This window comes from Hibiscus syriacus, unplaced genomic scaffold, assembly GCF_006381635.1.
Source record: "Hibiscus syriacus cultivar Baekdansim isolate YM2019G1 unplaced genomic scaffold, ASM638163v2 tig00111166_pilon, whole genome shotgun sequence".
Classification (NCBI taxonomy): Eukaryota; Viridiplantae; Streptophyta; class Magnoliopsida; order Malvales; family Malvaceae; genus Hibiscus; species Hibiscus syriacus.
The window spans coordinates 1,135,622-1,157,426 of NW_024063008.1; the positions used below are offsets into that span (position 1 = coordinate 1,135,622).

General features: G+C 36.2%; 1 protein-coding gene and 2 pseudogenes across 1 annotated transcript; 1 reads left to right on the forward strand and 2 right to left on the reverse strand.

The window, feature by feature from the left end:
* Positions 1 to 272: 272 nt before the first annotated feature.
* LOC120155292 lies at positions 273 to 635 on the reverse strand. Its single transcript, XM_039166855.1, has one exon. It carries the CDS (start codon positions 633 to 635, stop codon positions 273 to 275), a length of 363 nt encoding a protein of 120 aa, XP_039022786.1.
* A 512-nt stretch (positions 636 to 1,147) lies between these two features.
* LOC120155293 lies at positions 1,148 to 12,559 on the reverse strand (annotated as a pseudogene).
* LOC120155336 lies at positions 12,001 to 19,023 on the forward strand (annotated as a pseudogene).
* Positions 19,024 to 21,805: the final 2,782 nt, after the last annotated feature.

Here is a 21,805-nt window from a genome sequence, read left to right on the forward strand (position 1 = left end):
CTAGTAAATAAATGATATAAAAAAGTATACAAAGGAAAAAATTATACTACCAAAAAAAAAAAGAATAATGGAACATCTTAAACAGTAACTCCATACATAAAGCAAAGTGCATCAGCTTGATTGTAACCCTAAAAGAGAATAATGCATCAGCTTGATTGTAACCTTAAAGATAAAACATGCATCCTAAGAATACCGACTATTTGATCGCATCGTCGTTATTCATATACATATCTAATATTTCTGTAAAATCGGCTTCTTTTATGCTTAGTGTATCAAGCACATGAAATACCGACGGTGGAGGCAGCAGTGAATATTTCCGATTCGCTTCTCTCGATAACCAATGAGTTAATCTCTGGCGAAAGCCCTCCGAAATCGATCTCGGGAACCTCAGGGATCGTGGTCAGTGCACCCGTCTTGTCGTAGATCACGTAGTACTCCTCGAGTGATCTTTGTTTCAGCCACAAAACCGAATGTCTCGAGCTTTGTCTGGACTTGAACATGGACTTGAAGAGTTTAACGATGGAGCGGGAGAATTTAGAAGGCTGCTTCTTGGAAACGGGTGGAGGAAGGGTAGTCGAGTACTCTAATGGAGGATGAGCTCCAGTGGTGTCGACGATAAATTCAGGCATAGACATGGTTTGTAAATGGAAAGCTGAGTCGAGTTGGCGTTTGAAAGATTTGAGTTCCAACGAGTCATAAGGAGTGTCACCTTTGAGCCGAGTTGAACGAAGGCCTTTTATAAATGGGAAGATCTGAGATAACAATTTACCATAAAAAATCCAAAAGAAGGAAAAGAAAGGAGATCGTTATAACGCTCACGGTCTCTTCATTATGGACCATTCAATTTGGGAGATTTTTTTTTTCTTTCTATTTTAAACATCTAATTTCGTTGCATTTTGCATGGTGAAGTAAAAGGAAACACACACACACACATATATATATTTTACGTCAGCTGTCCAAAGATCAAGCTTCATGCGTGGAAAAGAATACTTAAACTCATAATATTAAATAGTGACCATTAAATTGTGACCGCAACAAAATGTAAGGATAAAATCCTTTACTGTCTTGGAACATTGCTCCCTTCGATCTCAGCCCCATGCCACCCTGATGAAGCATTCCACAACATAAAAACATTTCAGCTGCTTAAACAACGGGATTGCTTCAGACTTGTTTAATGCTCTGTGCATATGATTTAATCAACCACATCACTGCTAAAGAGCTTGAAACTGGTGGCATCAAGAACCAACTTCCTGATCGAGGAGAAAGCGCCCATGATTCTGACGCCGGTGAAGACGACCATGATAAACAGATTGAACCAGTAGGTGAAGGACGAATTCGAGAGCTTGTGGGTCATGTTGTAGAGAAGCATAGGGAGGACAAATTCCAGTGGGATAAAGCCAATGGCGCCTACTGCTCCATTGATGTCACCAAAAAAAGGAATCATTGCAGCTATAAACCCACTGAATATGACATACAGAGTCTCAAGAATTAGCCTGGGGATGAGATTCCTCTTTGAAAACATCCCTTGGTTTACATCAGCTGTTTGCTGTTCCATGAGCTCATATGCAACTTGAGAATAGACCTTTGTTACATATATTGGAGAAATGTCAATGGAAAACAGAACTCGGATCATGCAAGATAATAATATCATACCAGGCCAATGGCGAATAGCTGCACAAGAATGAAACTAATTGCAACGCCAATAACCATTGGTGGGGCCAATGATGGTCCATCATCAGGCATTAGACTCTTGAGAATGTTTGAATGATGGTCCATCATCAGGCATTAGAAAGTGACAAAAATTACACTGTATAACAGTAGGAGTCCTTTAAACATCTTCTCTGTAGCAGGTGGAGCCAGTGTTGCCTGTATCAGAGACAATTTCGTTGAAACGAAAAACGAAGAAGCATCTGTGGACGAACGATAGTTCAAATTTGCTCTTTAGGAATTCGAAACTTACTTGTATTTCCGGAAGTATTCCGTTCCCGAAAATGGCAGCTATTATGGAGATAGAAGTGAAGGCATTAAACATCCGTGATGAACTATTAGATTCCAAAGAATAGTCTCTGTGAGGGGGACTTTTAGACAGACCTGATGAACTAGTAGAAGTTGTTTCGTGGTTCCATAGGACTTAAACACAAGGAAACTGAATTCAACTATGATCTTCAAACAACATGATTAAAAGATGGAACCAATGGTTTAAACACAACCTGTTCATGTATGGTTATTTCATATTCCGGTGGAAGATTACATATATGGACTGCAAGATATGTAGCTGAATGATCTGTATACCTGCGTGGATACAAGCTCCAACCAGAAGGAATGTGTAGCCCAAGCTGAGAATCAGAGAAGTAAAATTGAGGTGTATGAGGGAATGGAATGATGGCATCAGAGAGAGAACATCATCACCCCTGTTACTATTGCTATGAACTCATACAGTTTCAAGGATCCCTAGGGAGAAAGGTTCGAATACATGATCTTAGAAAATAACCTCAGTGACAAAAAATGCCTTATAATATACGATTTTAACCAACTTTTTTTGGATTTGCCAAAATGACCAATTAAATCGCAATGCGATCGATAATTCGCAACGCGATCTCCGGTATCGCAAATCAGTTTCCAGATTCGCAACGCGATTCTGACTATCGCATTGCGATTTTCCAAATTCGCGTTGCGATTTTCCTAATTCGCAATGCGAATACGTAAATCGTAACGCGAATTTAGAAAATCGCAATGCGATTACGTAAATCGCAATGCGAATCTGACTATCACAACGAGATTCTGACTATCGCAATACTGAATTTCAAATTCGCAACTTGATTTCTGAATTCGCAACAGGTTTTAGTTTCGCAACACAAATGTTTTGGGTATATAACTACGCAGCAGCAGCAACTCATAACCTAAATCCCTAAATCGTAACTCATTTCATCTCCATCTATCACTCTCTCCGGCGACATCCGTTCCTATATCCAATGAGATCCTTCCCCATCCGGCAACAGGTTTTAGTTTCGCAGCTCGTTTGTTTAGTAAATTAATTTACAATAATGAAATCATCTAATGTTGATCATGTTTGGATAGATTTGTGTTTTGGAGGATCATGGGAGAATGCTCATGGTGTTTTACAATATATGCCTTTACCCATGAATCTTCAACTAAAACTATCATTAAAAAAGTTAACTTGTGAAACTCTAATGTTACGTGTTGCAAATAAATTGAATTTAGAGCCCCTAAGTGGATTTAGGCTATTTTATCATAGAAATGATAAAGTTTATTTGTTAACCGACAATGAAGATGTTGAACGATTCATTGCTTACATTAGTGTTTCAAGTAATGATGTTACATTGTATGTTGTTGAACCTAGAAGTAGTGAAGTTGGGTCAGTAGCGGGTAGTAATCAACTAAGTTTTTCAACCCCAGTTTATGGTGCTCAAAATTTAATGGTTCCACCACAATTTCATCACCAAGCAAATATTGTTTCACCACATTTCCAATACCAAACACAATCTCAAAAACCACAACATTTCCCTAATCCAAATCCCAATCAACTTTCAGCACCAAATTTCGGTTTTCGTATTGACCAGTTAGACGATGATGAGCCAACAAAAAAATTGTGAGTACTAGTCAGTATTCGAAATTTGATCTTGGTCAATACCCGGACTTTGATCTTGGTCAATACTCGGATTTTGATGATTTTTCAGAAGAAGAAACAGACCCTGCGTGTAATGATTTTGATATTGGTCAATACCCGAATTTTGATGATGAAACAGCCGTTACCGAGAAAGATGTTGTTGATGATAATGAGGAGGAAGTTACGACTGTAAATGAATATGTTGAACATCCATTCTGTAATTCATATAACCCTGAAGAAGAAGAAGAAGAAGAAATCCCCAAAGAAAAGTCCCCGAAGAAAATGCCACGGGAGTATAACTGAAATATGCCAGAATTATTTCAGATACCGGAAGAAGAGTTGGTAAAGATAGCAGTTGATTGTTACACAAAAATTATTCGTATCAAGAAATATGATTGTTTTGATACAAAGGAAGACTTGAAGATAGCTTTGTATACGAAATGTGTGGAAGATGGCTATCAACTAAAAGTTAACAAATCAAGCAAAGATCGTTTCGAAACAAGGTGTATGATTGACAAAAACTGTACGTGGCGTATGATTGCAAAGAGGATAAAAGATTGCGAAATATTTCAAGTTAGGACTTTTATTGATAAACATACATGTTCAAGAACCCAAGTTTTTCCTCACCATAGACAGGCAAACAAAAAGGTGTTGGGTGGTTTTCTGGCTGAGTTAATGTTTTTGAATGACATGGTATATCGGGGACATGAAATTATGACTGACATGAATGCTCGGTTCAAGATTAGTATCTCATATTTTCAAGCTTGGAGAGCCAAATGTTATGCCTTGGAATTGTTGAGGGGGTCGCCAGAAGCATCGTTTGCCCAACTGCCGGCTTATTGTCACAATTTAAAGCTGAAAAATCATGGGTCGGTAACTCATATCAAAACAGATAGAGATGGACGCTTTGAGTTGTTGTTTATCGCCATTGGTGCTGCTGTTAGTAAATCAATATAATTTCGTTGACTCATTTTTGTTAGTTACATGCATTTCACATTTAAATGATTATATTTCTTGTGTATATGATTTTGTAGATTCGTTCGTTTATTACTTGCATGCGCTTAGTTATTATAGTTGACGAAACACATTTAAAAGGTCGATACCTTGGAGTAAACTTATTAGCAGTAACCATGGATGCTGACAATGGGATACTGCCAATAGCTTACAGGGTTGGCAAATATGAAACCTCTGATTCATGGACATGGTTTATGGGGCATCTTAGGGATTGCATAGGTCCTATTAGCAATCTGACAATCATATCCGATAGGGAAAACTCAATTGACAACGCTGTTAGAAGGTGTTTCCCAGATGCTTTTCATGGACTTTGTGGTGTTCATTTGTATAGAAATATAAAATCAAGGTCTGCTGGTATAAAAAATCACAAATGGACATACTGGAAGGCTGTAAAAGCTTATCGAGAAGTGGATTTTAATAAGCATATAAACTGTTTAAGACGTGTTTTGCCTCAGTGTGCTCAAACACTAGAAGATGTCGGGTTTGAAAGATGGTCAAGAGTACATCAACTTAGAGCAGATATGGTTTCATGACGTCTAATAGTGCAGAATCAATCAACGCTCTAAGTCGTCATTCCCGAAAATTACCCATTACTATGTTAATGGAGTTTTTTCGAGCCTCTATTCAACAGTGGTACTACAAGAAAAGAAACTATGCATGTATTATTTCTTTAAATTCGTAACTTATCATATATTTTACTAAGTATTATTTATTTAAATTTACAGGAACATTGGAACATCGTGTTACACCATGGACTGAAAAAAGATAACGAAAAGTGTTGTGAAGTCAACGTCATGGAGAGTTGAACCATGTTCAAACACTTTGTTTGAAGTACTGGATAATAACTTAAATGGGCTTGTCGATTTAAATGCAAATACGTGTAGTTGTATGAAATGACAAACATCTGGTTATCCGTGTGGCCATGTTATAAAAGTTTCTCTTCATCTAAACCAAGATGATTCAAGCGCATACGCTATGGATTGCTACACTACAAAAGTATATCGACAAACTTATTTCGAGATTGTCTACCCTATTCCACATCCTTCTGAGTAGGACATACCAGATGACTTATAAACAGTTTTGCCACCAGCCATGGACAGAAGGCTACCTGGCCGACCAAAAAGTCACGATCGTATACCGTTTAAGGGTGAAGAGAAAAAGAGATCGACATGTAGTCGGTGCAAGAAAAGTGGTCATACAAGGTTGACATGTGGATCACCAGTGCCATCACAATCATCTTTTCCTCTACCAAAATATGGATCCTCATCAAAATCTCAATCACAACCTGCTTCACCTTTTGGGACTGTTAACTTAGGTGATTTTTAAATGCAAACGTTGTATTATGTGTATATTATGTGTGAACTTTTAACATTTTCAGTTAGGCATGTATTAGTAACTTGAGTTTGAACATTGCTATGATAAGTTCAGTTGTTATCACTTATTAGACATTCATTTGACTATCGCAACGCGAATATGACTATCGCAACACAGAAATGACTATCGCAACGCGGAATTTACTATCGCAACGCGGAAATGACTATCGCAAAGAGAGAATCGCAATGCGAAATAAAAATCACAATGAGTGAATCGCAATGCGAAAATGAAAATCGCAACGCGAATTTAGTTTCGGGTTGCGATTTTCATTTTTGCTTTGCGATTCTCTCGTTGCGATTTTCATTTCGCATTGCGATTCTCTCGTTGCGATAGTCATTTCCGCGTTACGATAGTCTGTTTTGCATTCAACATAATACATATTGAAAATCAATAAATCAACTATTACATTTCAATCAATTAAACAAGCACAAATAATAATTATGTACACATCAATTAAACAAATCAACATTTACAAATCATCTTTTACAAATCAATTAAACAATCAAAAAATAATAATGAATTATTTCCTCATCAATTATTGAATCAACTTTTGCACCCATACATCCATTTCACGCAGCTCACTTCAGGATTAACCTGCAGAAACCAAACATTGAATCAACAACACTTTCTACACATCTAAAACCTACAAACATCAAATTATTGAATTCTAGCTACTTAACCAAACATTTTCAAACCAAAAAGAGTACATATGTTTAACAACACTTGCATTTGACTTACAAATTGTTTATGAGCACTTTCATAACGCGGATGCAGGTAGGCAGCGTCTCGCATATATCGCTCTAGCCATAAAATGCCGAAACTACAAGCCTACTGCACCTCTATCTCTATCGGTGGGAGGTAGAAACTGTGTACTTCCTGTCGTCAAACGCTTCAAGCACATGCATACGAGAGGACCACAATCCCCTATGGCTTCATTCGTTTGTTGTGGCGATGTCTCGTCTCTGATAACTGTAACATTGAACTTCTTTGGCTTCTTGTTTCCAGACTTAGTCCAATAATTAATTGCATCAAAGAATTTAGCCAAATGAGAGCTCCGTCCCTTAATAATATCTCTCAAATTAGACAATGATATGTAATTTATCATGCTGTCATATACTATTATCTTTAAGGATGGGAGCTGAAGCTCGACGAGAAGCCAATGAGTACGGTCCAAAACAGGGATAAACACCTACATCGAAATGTAATAATTCAAATTGCGCACTTATTTATGAACACCTTTAAAATATTTAAACAAATATACTAACCTTATCGACCTCCCACCATGCATGATAAAGTTTAGCTTGTCCATTAGCCAACACATATGATTCCTGTCGTTGATTCTTCAAGTGAACTACGTGAAAAGACGTCGACATAATTGTATATCGCGTTTTTTTATATTTTTCTTCAATTTCCTTACAATTAGAAGACGTGTCACCCATGCATCAATATGTTGTTTTACAAAAAAAGACATATATTAGTGAATTACATAAATTTTAAAAAAAATTAATCAAACTGAAATATAAGAAGAAATATAAGACTTACCTCACCAAGACCGTTCAATCAACAAATGCATATCATCGTTGAGTTTGTATATGTCAGCGTAACACCCTTGGCTCCGCTCATGTAGATAAAAATCAACTGCGGTCTTAGCCCAAAGGGTATTATCCAGAATTATTTCCGGTAGTTGTTTCCTCTCCACTTCATCTACCGGAATGGTACTGGCCGGTAACTTATACGAAAGCCAACAGTCATCCATCATGTCCGGCACGTGAGGGGGCTTCTCAATAATTCGATATATTACGCCGTGTGAATCGGGCTCTAGAATGTTGGGAGGGACCTCTTCAACGATGACAGTGGCCTCTTGAACGGTGGGAGGGGACTCTTGAGGGATGATAGGGGCCTCTTGAACGATAGGGGAGGCCTCTTGAACGATGACAGGTGAGTCGGGTTTTTTCTTACGGATTCTTCGTACTATTGGGGTGGACAAAGACGTAATGGCACGTGCACGCCGTCTGATGCGTGAACTCCGTCTTGCAAGAAAAGCCCGACGTAGAGTATCCACCTTAGCGGGCCACTAAAAATAAATTAATACATAAATCAGTAAATAAACAGACATGATATTAAACAGTGAAAAAAAGACAAATATATTTCAAACTTGCACGGTATTAACCCAAGTCATTATTATATCATTGTTCACAAAATGCATCAGATAACATTCCAGAAGTAAGCACTTATATAAACATTTAAAAGGACAAAATATAGGTTTAGTGCAGGTTCAATGACAACATAAAGAGTAGTAGTTTATTCTTGAAACTTAAATTTTCAACACTGTGAAGTTAGTATTTATCTTTTGGTTGAAGTAATGCAATTCATTCAAGTTTCAATTTGCAAATGAAGAATAGAATCTGAAACTTAAAATCGCAACGCGAAAATGACTATCGCAATGCGAATTTGACTATCGCAATGTGAATTTAACTATCGCAACGAGAGAATCGCAATGCGATTTTCATTTCGCATTGCGATTCTTTCGTTGCGATAATCAAATTCGCATTGCGATAGTCATTTTCGCATTGCGATAGTCATTTTCGCATTGCGATAGTCATTTTCGCGTTGCAATTTTGTTGTTGCGATTTTCATTTCGCATTGCGATTCTCTCGTTGCGATAGTCATTTTCGCATTGCGATAATAAACTATTCTTCTTCTGCAAATTGAAACTTGAATGGATTGCATTACTTCAACCAAAAAGACAACCAAAAACAAATACTAACTTCACAGGGTTAAAGAATAAACAGTTAAACAATATTGGAAGCAACCGAATGAATTTACTAAGCAATCTAAGTGAAATTACGAGTAAATTTATCATCAAGTTAAATATGAAAAATATTAAACTTACCTCGTTGCGTAGAGTATGAACCTCGTTCTATAACGATGCTACAATCTCACGTAGAGCTGCTACCTCACCACGTAAAGTAGACACCTCAACACGCCATGCACCATTGTCAACGCGTAAAGTACCGACCTCCTCACGCAAGGCATTGACCTCATTACGTAACTCCCCTAACTCATCCCGTGGAGGTGGAGAACAGGGAGATAAACGTCGTGGCATCTTTGCCAGTCGCCTATCATGAGGTGATGGTGGAGAAGAGGCTCGATGATGTGATAGAATAGGTGATGACTCTCGTTGTGGAGGTGTATATTCGGGTCGATCAGGTGATGGCTCTGGGTGAGGTGATGGCTCTCGAAGTGGTGGCTGCTCATCATCCGTGCCTCTGTAATAGAGTGTTGGCCTCCTAACAATATAAAAGCTCAAACAAAGTTAAACGTGTACTATTAATAACTTATTTATAAACATATGGTAGTATTTGTGTTAACTTACATTATTTATTGTAGTATACGGTAGTAAATCTTCCCATTGCTGCAAGGACCGTTTCCTCTTCCAGGAAATAGCCCTAGAAATATCATTAGAAGTTTTTAATGCATATGTCTGCATGGCGGGAAAGGCCTCAAATATCCAAATCTACAAACAATATAATAACAAACATTAGTAATTGTTAAAGAATTAATTATAATTTTGGAAACATTATATAAAAAATTATTACCTTAAAGGCCCAAATAAAGCCTGACAAAGTGTATTTGGAACCATCGCCACGCAAACTTTTCCGATCATTAAAGGCAGACGACAACTTATTCCATGTAGCTCTCCATAGATACGAACCCCACGGAAATAGGTTCAATGCATTTAGGTCCTCTACCAATTTAATTAGATCATTAGGAATAGGTTGTCGGGCCTCTCTGCCTAAAAAGCCGACTTGCAAAAGTATTAGAAGGCATACTCGGACAACATCGACGTCATCCATCCGAGTAAAACCATCTTTCTTATTCAATAATCTCGTCAAGTCTTCCACGTGTAAATTCGACTTCTCTGTTGACAGCTCAGGAAAAACCCGGGAAAACCATGATAGGCGGGTAATATGTCTAGTGTACCGATCTACATCATCGTGTCCGAAGCGTAGACCGGTGATTAAGCAAAACTCCTCCCGCCCAAAACACGTATACGCCGGTGGAAAATCAAATCATATCTCTTCATCACGACGTTGTATAGTCTCTGGTAGATCGCTAGTCACGGTTTGAAGAAACAGATGGGTCAACATAGCATCTCCACCCGGATGTTGTACTTTCAGCCATGGCCCGAAGCAAGTATCCTCAAATATTTTTCTTTGTGCAGGTGAAAGCTTCGACGCAATTGTTTTGGCCAGGCTTACTTTATTTCTTAAGGTCAATTGAGCCGAATAAAAGTTCTGCAAAAAAAAAATAAACATACCAATTTAGATATACCAAAAACTACACTGTGAAGATATGAACAATAAACATAAAGAGTAGTAGTTTATTCTTCAAACTTAAATTTGCAACACTGTGAATTTAGTATTTGTTTTTTGGTTGAAGTAATGCAATTCATTCAAGTTTCAATTTGCAGAAGAAGAATAGTTTCTGAAACTTTAAATCGCAACACGAAAATGAAAATCGCAACACGAAAATGACTATCGCAACGCGAATTTGACTATCGCAACGCAAGAATCGCAACGCGAAATGAAAATCGCAACGACAGAATCACATTGCGATAGTCATTCTCGGTTTCAAATACTAAAATTGAAAGAAAATTGAATGGATTGCATTACTTCAACCAAAAGACAAAACAAAGACAAATACTAACTTCACAGGGTTAAAGACTAAACAGTTAGCAGTATTGGCAGCAATCGAATGAATATAATAAGCAATCTAAGTGAAATGGTTAATCTATTATTGAAAACACCAGTAAACTTATCATCAATTTCAATATGAAAAACCTAATAATAATGCAAAAATTTCAAAACAAAAATAATTAAAAAAACTAACCCTCGGTGGTTGATTTGGTTGATTTTCCATTTCTGACCGTGAATAATTTCGCCGGAGATGGAGATTGATATCGTCGGAGATGGGGACTGATTTCGTCGGAGATAGGGACGGATGTCGCCTTAGAGAGTGAGAGATGGAGATGAGACTGAGTTGTGATTTAGGGTTTTAGGTTATGAGTTGCGATTACGAGATATACCGTGGACGGTTCAGTGTTCCTATATATTAATATATTCGTGTTTGAAATTTGAAAAAAGAATACGCGTTGGATACGAATGGCGCTATGTAAATCGCATTGCGATTTACGTATTCGCATTGCGATTTACGTATTCGCATTGCGATTTTCCAAATTCGCGTTGCGATTTACGTAATCGCATTACGATTTTCCAAATTCGTGTTGCGATTTACGTATTCGCATTGCGAATTAGGAAAATCGCAACGCGAATTTGGAAAATCACAATGCGATAGTCAGAATCGCGTTGTGAATCTGGAAACTGATTTGCGATATCGGAGATCGCGTTGCGAATTATAGATCGCATTGCGATTTAGTTGGTCATTTTGACAAATCTAAAAAAAATTAGTTAAAATCGTATATTATAAGACATTTTTTGCCACTGAGGTTATTTTCTCTTATTTATTTGATTATAATTACTTTTACACATTTTATCAATTTAATTTAAAAAATAACTATTGATATTAATAAAATTATCTAATATATTTTTACAATTATTGTTCAATTCAATATTGAAAAATTCATCCGTATTGAATTTATTTATTTTATTTTATACTAAATGCAAAAAGGACCCTTAAATTTTTAAAGATTATATAAATATAAAATATTAAAAATATTATTTATATAATATTAAAAAATAATTTAATAAATTTTAATTGAATTAAATAGTTCTTAAAATCAAACTCAATAAGGAGATCATGATTTTAGTAGTATAAAGTAAGTGTAATAAATATATTTAAAATAAAAGAATGATAGTAGAACCGTCAATCACCGACGTGGCGGGGCCAAATTCCAGTAACTTTTAAATTTTGCTTCTATAACCGAAGATATTAAATTTTCCAAAATTCAGGCAAAATTGCCTAATCTATTCAACCTTTTCGTTTCTTCAAGGGTTCTAAAATTTCTAGGGTTTCACGATTGTTATTTCTTTTGATCTCCAGCTTTAGTTTCTCTTTTTGTACTTCACGGATTGTGAGCTCTGCACTTGGGCGGGTCAAGTTCTTCGAGTTTTCAGTTCCAATAATTGGTGCGGTATGTTTTTCTTCTTCTTCTTCTTCTTCTTCTTCTTCTCTCTTTGCATCTTGTTTTAGTTTCCTTTTTGTTGCCAGGAAAAAAATGATGGACAAGATAATTAAGACTTTGAATAGAATAAAATAAGAGATGAAATGATCCTTACTTATTATTGTTTTTGCTGGGGATGGGGTTCGGAATTGGTTGAAAATAACGAAATAATTTAGAATTTGAAATTTTAATTTTAATTTTATGCGTTTTAGAGAAACGTTATTAAGTTTTAGGAAATTGGGAAATTGGTCCGTACCGTTAGGTAGAAGGAAAAAAATGGTGGTGGCTTTGCTTTAATGGAAGTTGTGGTCTGTTTGTGTTACCTTAGGTTTCGGAATTTCACGAATTTGATTACTCATTTACGCTCTTGCCTGTGTTTTTAGCAGTGGTTAGACGTTTTGGTTCTTAATTTCAACAAATGAGAAGTTAACTGGTTAATATGTGTACTTATTTTCCCATTGGCTACTCAAACTCAATACGTCAAGAAAATTGAGGAATTGCGTATCTTTTATCAGCCCATTTGGGCAAAATTTTAAACCATAGGAATATGCTATTGGCACTAACCTCAAGTTTGTGTTTTGATGATGACAGTTGCAAACATGATTGTGATGGTTTCTCACTAGGAAGCAATATGCATTGAAAGAAGAATATTTCATCGGATGAAGTTTGCAACTAAAGTATGGATGAAGAAATAGCTGAAGAAGTAGCTCAAATGGGTGCAGCTGAGGGGACTCACCTTCAGGGCAAAGAGGTTGACCAATTGGTGAAATCTGACAACTGCAACTTGTTGGTGTCCCAAGAAACGGTGATACCAGGTGACAGTAATGCTCTTGAGAGTTCATTCAGTGTTCTTGGAGATGTGTTGGAAGGTAAAAATGTGTTGGAACATGGGTGTACTAGCTCATGCACTTTTAATGATAACCATGACATGGTCGAGGAGTTAACTTTGGGAAATTATAATGGCTCTAACATACCCATCGTAGGTACATCGAATAATAGAGAAAGAATGCAGATGAGGCAGGGCCAGTGGCTACATCTTTATCAGGTAGGTGGATCAGGAAGTGGGGGTTCATGTGGCAACACAGACAATAGTCAGGCGATGCCAAGTATGCCACCGGAAGTAGGTTGTGCATCTTTTTCTGAATTTTTGGGTTATAAACCTTCGAGTGATGAGCGGACTCAAGCAACAGAACAATTGATGAGTGGTGAAAATAATGAGGTTTCAGGCAGTCGGCAGTCTGATCGAGGTATCAAGACGAAGATTATTTCAAAATCAGGATTTTCTGAATTTTTTGTTAAAACTACATTGAAAGGTAAGGGTGTTATATGTAGAGGTCCATCTCGTGATGCCTCTAAAGTTGAGCTTAGACATCAAAATAGCACGAAATGTACTGGACAAACTATGGTGGCACCTATTCCTCCAGTGAAAGCTGCTGGTAGTCCTGTGGTGGTTTCTAATACATCACTAATCTTGGGTAATAGTGTTGTTTTGACTTCTTCCAATGGGAACATAGTGCGAAGGGCTGGTGAGCACGATCATGATGGAATAAACTTGAGAGAGTGGCTGAAAGTTCAGTCTCATAAAGCAAAAAAGGCTGAGCGCTTGTATATATTTAGACAAATTGTGGACCTGGTTGATTATTCTCATTCTCAAGGGGCCATCTTCCAGGATCTGCAGCCTTCTTGCTTCATGTTGTTGCAAGCTAATCAGGTTAAATATATTGGATCAGGTGCCCAGAAAGGTCTTCTAGATTCTCTCTCGGATAAAGATTTCCCCCCTTCAGAAAACATTATGACTAGGAGAAGGCCAATGACGCAGGGGGTGAGTTCCGCAATTGGTCTTTGTGCTAAAAAGCAGAAGATCAATGAGAACCCAAACTTAACTCGGTGGCCTCTGTTTCATTCTAGATCTAAACTCAAAATTGAAACCATAAACACCCAATTTTCTCGCAATCAATCTAGTGAACATTGCCCAAATACACAATTTCGCAATTCTGGGAGCTCTCATTCTTCTATTTCAGCTAAGCATCAGTCTATGTATGTGAATGAGCAGTTGGAAGAGAAGTGGTATGCTAGTCCAGAGGAATCTAATGAAGGTGTTTGCACAATTTTATCAAATATATACAGTTTGGGTGTTCTTCTTTTTGAGGTACAGAAACCAATTGTGCTGATATCTTTTATCTGTTTTCTTATCTATTTTTGGTCTGCGTTGAAGAGATTGGATAGTTTGTGTTCATTCTGAAAAGCAATTTGATTGTTTCTTTCAGTTGCTTTGTCATTTTGAATCTGAGAGAGCACATGCTGCAGCAATGTTAGATCTACGAAATAGAATTTTTCCTCCAACTTTTCTGTCAGAAAATCTCAAGGAAGCTGGATTTTGTCTTAGGCTACTTTACCCAGAACCTTCTTTTCGTCCAACAACCAGGTAGTACAAACTGTTCATCGGTGCTAAATGTCAAGCTCTCAAATCTTATAACTGATGTTGCATATGGTGATTTTGAAGAAGAAATAATGCTAGTGTGTGAGATGGAGTTTTAAATGTACTAGTTATTAGACTATGATAATTATAGATATATATTGTAAACTAATATCTCTATAATAACCTTGGCATCTTGCAAAAAGCATGAGTGAGTCAGATGAACTGATTGGAGAATTATATCCTAGTTACTATTGGTGAAAAGAGAAAAGACTAGAAAAATAACAAACTATAAAAACAAAAATGCAGTTGTTAAAATTCACCTTAATAAGGCCCATCTTTGAAATCTGCATGGAATTAAATTCCAGGTAATGGTATCTTGATGAAACATTTTCTGTTTTGTTTTATATTCCTGAATCTTAAAGATCAATGCTATGTTACTATGAACTTGCTTCCTTTGTGCTTGGATTTCTAAATGTTAAGACCCTGATGTCCATTAATAATTCAGTATATGATTCTAAGTTTATGATTGTTGATATTTATCAGGGATATCCTACAATCTGAAGTACTTAGTGGATTCCAGGATGTATTTGCTGAAGAATTGGCGTCATCCATTGACCAAGATGGTGCTGAATCGGAGCTACTATTGCATTTCCTTAGTTTATCGAAAGAGCAAAAGCAGAAGCATGCCGCAAAATTAATGGAAAATATTGCTTGTTTAGAAGCAGATCTTGAAGAGGTTGAGAAAAGAAGGCACTTTTCTAGAAAACCTTCAACTTATTCTTCCGTTAAAGTGAGGGAATCTAGGCACCTTAGTAAAGAATCTCCAATTTCAGAGATGCATTCTAGTTTATACACCTTGTCCAGTGACAGTGATATGGGTTAATGAGAAATATAGATCAGCTTGAAGCTGCCTATTTCGCTATGAGATCAAGAGTCCATTCTCATGAGACTGGTGCTATGAGACGGCCAGATAAGGATTTACTGAAAGATCGTGAAAAGTGGCATTTGGCAGCAAACAATGAGGAAATACCAAATCCTACTGATAGCCTTGGGGCATTCTTTGATGGTTTGTGCAAGTATGCTAGATATAGCAAGTTTGAAGTCCGTGGGATAATGAAAGTGGGGAGTTTAACAACTTAGCAAATGTAATCTGTTCTTTAAGTTTTGATCGTGACAAGGATCATTTTGCTGCTGCTGGGATCTCTAAGAAGATAAAGATATATGACTTTAATTCACTCTTTGATGACTCTGTTGATGTACATTATCCGGTTGTTGAGATGCCAAACAGATCAAAACTTAGCTGTGTTTGCTGGAATAATTATATCAAGAACTATCTGGCTTCAACTGACTACGACGGTCTGGTCAAGGTTTGTATATCTTCACAGACTCGTGAGATTTTCTAGTTTAAGGAACTTTTGTTTATATGAATGTGATGAACTGAATGCATGTGGCAACTTTGTCATTAGATTGCAACTTGACAGAAGCTGCCTGTATCTTACCTGTTCTTACCTCAAAACTTTCGTTGTCATTGGTTCTTATGACATTTCCATCAAATCTCTTTAGTTCTAAGTTGGTTGAACTTCTAATAAATTTGGATCTTCTTTTTCTATTTCCTCTTGGCTATTCTGAAATTAGTCACTTTTCCTTATGCTACTGATTATAGCCTGTAGGTAATGATTGTTGCTGAACAGAAATAGTTGGACAAAAAACAGAAATCTATCACTTGACGAATTGAACTGTTCTAGTCCTTATGGATTTAGAAGCCAAGTGGATTAATACCTTGTCTAACACTACAGTACTTCACAATGACATCATATGTTATTTAACTTCTGATAGTAAGTTTAATCCAAAGCATCGTTGGACATAATTTTGAACCATAGGCTTTAAAATAATGGATATACAATTTGAAATCATGTTCAATGCTTCGGTGTTCGTGATGCTTTTGGAGGTTCATTTGTTCAACCCTGTGTTATACGGGGATACTGCTAGTGAATTTATTTTTTGATCTAGAAGTCTTATTCTTTTAAATAATGTTTGTGGGTTTAGCTTGTGGTATGTTGATCTTCTTATGGCACAATATACCTGAAATGCCAAGCTCTTTGCTCTTGGAATATATACCATTCTATTTTTGACGTGCTTTTTACGCAGCTCAGTCATTTCCTTATCTGTCATAAGCTATTCTATTAGAATTACATTTTAGTATTTGTCATGAAATTCATGCATGGCTCATTGATACCATTTGCTTGGATGAGATCCAGTTATGGGATGCAAGCACCGGTCAAGCCATCTCTCATTACATTGAACATGAAAAGAGAGCCTGGTCTGTTGACTTCTCTCAGGTGTATCCAACCAAATTAGCTAGTGGCAGCGATGATTGCACCGTGAAACTATGGAGCATTAATGAGGTATGTTCTTCCGTATTTTATGGCTTTCATAGCAGAAAATAGCAGGTACATCTTTCTCTAAAAACTAATCAACGTAGGTAGAGCGACAGACAGTATGAATGCCAATGCTGGATCATATACCCAGGCTAAGCTAAGCACACTGGTGCTAGACATACTCTAGCCCCTTGATTGTACATGCTTAGTTACTTTCAACACATCAAAGAAACAACTTGTACGAGAATGTCTACAACTCACTGCTCTTGTTGATAATTACTAAAACCATTTTCTTGCCTTGTGTGTCAGTTGAAGGCAATTAATAGGAAGGATTGCATATGGTCATATTTGTGCATTGGATGTTGCAATTCTCTATCTGTAACCCAATTGTTGATTAGAAAAAAAGGATCATTTGCTCATCGTATCATAAAAAAAAAATAAAATTAAGATTACAGGAAACTGTCCTTGTCTGTGTATGCATGTTGTGCAGGTGGGAAAACGAATGTAAACTCTTTTTGTTTAGATATAATGATCTGCCATCATTCAATGTGCCTTGAAAGAACTACTCAAAGTTCCCCAATTTTATGAAATTAACCTTCATCCCCCTCCTTTATGGGTCTAGAAAAACTGCTTGGGCACCATCAGGAACATTGCAAATGTCTGCTGCGTTCAGTTTTCTGCTCACTCCACTCATTTACTGGCGTTTGGATCGTCGGATTACAAACATATTGCTATGATCTTCGAAATGCCAGAGCCCCATGGTGCATTCTTGATGGTCATGATAAAACTGTGAGCTATGTGAAATTTCTGGACTCGGGAACTGTAGTTACTGCTTCTACTGATAACACATTAAAGCTTTGGGACCTTAATAAAACTAGTAGCGGTGGCCTGTCCTCTAATGCTTGCAGCTTAACCTTTCAAGGACATACGAATGAGAAGGTTGGCATTCCTTTTCTTAAAAAATAGTTTTCAATTGGAAGTTCTTATTAGATCTTGACTCTGGCAAGTCTTTTTGCTTTTTTGGTTTGGTTTGACTTTTCACTTGGTTCTCCAGAATTTTGTTGGATTATCCGTTGCTGATGGTTATATAGCTTGTGGTTCGGAGACAAATGAGGTATTAACTTAAGCTGGGTTTTCTTCAGCTTTTTGTGGGCAGGGAATGAGGGATCTAATATCACTTAACAAATGCATTATCTTTCTTTCGACTCAAGGCATTAACTTATTGAAATGTCATGTCCAGGTCTATGCTTACTATAGATCAATGTCTATGCCAATAACGTCGCACAAATTTGGTTCCATTGATCCTATTTCTGGCAAGAGACTGATGACGTCAACGGGCTGTTTGTATCAAGTGTTTGCTGGAGAGGGAAATCGGACATGGCTGTTGCTGCAAGTTCTAGTGGATGTATTAAAGTATTGCAGATGGTTTAAGGAGAAGGTTAATTGCTAAGTATCATCAATCACTGGCGTCATTTTTGGAATCTGAGGGTTCTGGAGGCCATCTTGGGGTTCAGGCAAATATGCCATGCATGGATGACTCGGTCTTCTCGGTGGCCCGTTGTAATAGGCTTTGGTGCATAGTTTATTCTATGCGGAGTAATGTGAAGCCGAGCTGGAGTTATGACTCCAGATTATCAAAATTAGCTAGAATCAGATTCCAGTTAAACCTTTTACAGGCTTAAGAATCCGGAATATCACACGCCTCCAGGGTGTTGAGATAGGGAATGGAATTAAAACCAGAAATATCGAATGCGAAATCGAGATTGAGATAACTCTTGTATAAGAGGCTTTCCATCATGGTGGTTGGAGAAAGTGGTATTAGCATGCCTTACTTCTGTTATTGATCCTTGAAACAAATGTGAAGCCCTTATAAGTTTTTTTTAATAATATAAATATAGAGCTTATAGGTATAATTGATGATTTTACTCAGATTCTAGGGAAGTTCTTCATTGAGATGTAACTAAGCATTCTATCACATTCTATGTAACTGATATTTTTACCTCTGTAAATCTGTATTTTTTTATGTGATGATTTGGCTTTTAATATCATCGTGCAGCAATAAGTTGTATATCTTTCTATCTAGGGATGGGCACGGGTGGAGCGGGACAGGTTTCTGGCCGCCCGATCTCGACTTGAAAATTTTATTAATGTCTAACTTGGACCTGTCCATAATTTTTACATTTTTTTTGCCTTGAACCTGTCTCGATTTGTAGACTCGACTCGAATATATTAATATTTTAAAAGTTAAAATAATATATTTTATAATAATATATTTATAATCATTTATTATATTTTAATTTATTAAAATAATTTTTTTATAATAATACTATATTTTTAATAATTAAATAATAAATTAAAAATAAAATATTTAAAATTTTAAATATATTATATATTTTTTATCGTGTCAAGTCAGGTTAATGATTTTTCATCTTAAATCCATGCCCGTCTCGGCCCGAACCTACTTAGTATATAACTCCTCGCTTCACCCTGAATCCTAAAAATTCAAAAATAATCCGCCCTTATAAAATCAGATTAGATCAAAACTCGTCGATTCAATTATTTTAGCCATCCCTATTTCTATCTTAACTTCAAGTAATCCAAAGCATTGCGTGCCGAGGAATAATGCATCATACACTGCTATTCGGAAGCAAATATCCTGTAAAAAGAGTTTATTGAGCCGCCTAGTGATGTTTTCTTTAAAAGTATTAGATTTTATCAATTACATTTGTAGGATGGGTATATTATTAATGATTAAAAAAAACATGCGCAAAAGGGTCACCTTTGCCTCTATTGTAGACTAAATTTTTCATTTTTGCTCATATCATATTTTCGTATCAATTTAATCTACTAAGTTGTTTAATTGCATCAATCTATATCATACCCTTAATTTAAAACCCTAAATTAATAACCCTAAACTATAACATCTAAACCTTAAACCTTTAACTTAAAGCCCTCAGTTTAGGGTTTTAAGTTAGAGGTTCTATGTAGAATGATGCAATTAAACAACTTCAAGGGCTAAATTGTTGCCAAAATACGATAGGGGCGAAAATGATAAATTGGATTCACTACAGGGGCAAAGATGACCCTTCCACCGTAAGAAAATTTAAAATAGATACTACATTATTTTCAGGGTTAATGATTAAGAAAATTTAAAATAGATACTTGTAATCATGTTTAAAACTATTCTACTTATTGCATTTAATTCTCCCCATGCTTATGTCCTATATTCAATGCATCGGCTGCTTAGTTTAAGATGAGAATGCAAAATCATAATCTGGCATTGAAGTTTCAAACACAGTTGAGATGAAACCAAAAACAAATTCGGTTCCATTGGATGTACCTAATTCTATCTTTAACATTTGTTTTTTGTGGGATCAGACCCTACTTATTAAATTCTAAGCTTCTGAACCCATTTTATTAATGTATTAAACTGTCATATTTTAGTATGAAAGAATTACCAAAGTCTTTGTGAGTTGTAATTAACTTGAACATGGGAGATTATCATTGAATGAAGGGCTTCTAACACCCCTTTAGAGTCCTTAGATGACTTCATCAACCACGAATACAATTATATATGTATGAAGATTTGAATTTGAATTTATATACCGAACATTGTTATAAATATATTAAGAAATTCGAATTTCTAACCATAACTTTAACGTGGAACGTAGGTCCATGATCTGACGATGACTCAAAATCAAGTTTTATCCTTCAAAGCATATTTTTGACTAAATTAATTAGGATAAATTATATTAGTAGTCAATGAACTTTTAGGATGTTTTCTTTTTGATAATCAAACTTTTAATTCGCTTTTATTACAGTCACTATCATTAGTCGTTAAATATTTTTCCTTAAAAAAACTAATTTTCCAAATTGACAATCGTTGCAAAAGTTGAACTTCCAATGAAGGGAATAGTCGTTGATTAATCTCAACAATGAAAAGGTTTCGTTCGACCAAAATATTAACATAGATTTATTTTAGGTTGATATAACGCTCAATAGTGTCGGGTCAAATAATTTTAGTTTTTAGTTTCTGTCGGAGCATCACTCTTTCATTGTCGTTTCTATTGTTGTTCAGTGGTTCCTCCGGATGAAAAGATCATCAAACTACTACTATGTTTCTTCTTTTTCTTTCATTAAGTTCAAACTTGTTGGAAAACCTTTCAATCTCCTCAAGCACTAAGTAAATCTTAATCAAAATTAAAAGTTAAAACTTTCTGATCTACCATTGTCAACCATCAGATTAGCTTGAAACTAAACTATGTTAATCTTTTAGCCGAATGAATCCTTCCCACAATTGGGATTTGATCGGCGACCCCTTCGTTCATCCAGAATTTTGCCTTGGTGGAGGCTGCAAATTTGAAACTTGAAGAGTTTTTTTAGGGGGAAAATACATTAACGTACCATATCAGCTCTCTTAACGGCAATTAATGACAGTGACCATAATGAAAATGAATTACAAGTTTTAAAAGTTTAGTGATAAGAAAATGAATGTGCCTTAAAAGTTCAATGTCTAGTAGTGTAGTTTACCCTTAATGTTATTATTAACAAGTTATATGATACCAATTCGATCTAAGAAAATCATGTAGAATTGTCAGACGTTAATCTTTTAGCCGAATGAATCCTTCCCACAATTGGGATTGATCGGCGACCCCTTCGTTCATCCAGAATTTTGCCTTGGTGGAGGCTGCAAATTTGAAACTTGAAGAGTTTTTTTAGGGGGAAAATACATTAACGTACCATATCAGCTCTCTTAACGGCAGTTAATGACAGTGACCATAATGAAAATGAATTACAAGTTTTAAAAG

Excerpts from the sequence above, each read along its gene's own strand:
- LOC120155292 (XM_039166855.1), bottom strand. The coding sequence starts at position 635 with ATGTCTATGCCTGAATTTATCGTCGACACCACTGGAGCTCATCCTCCA.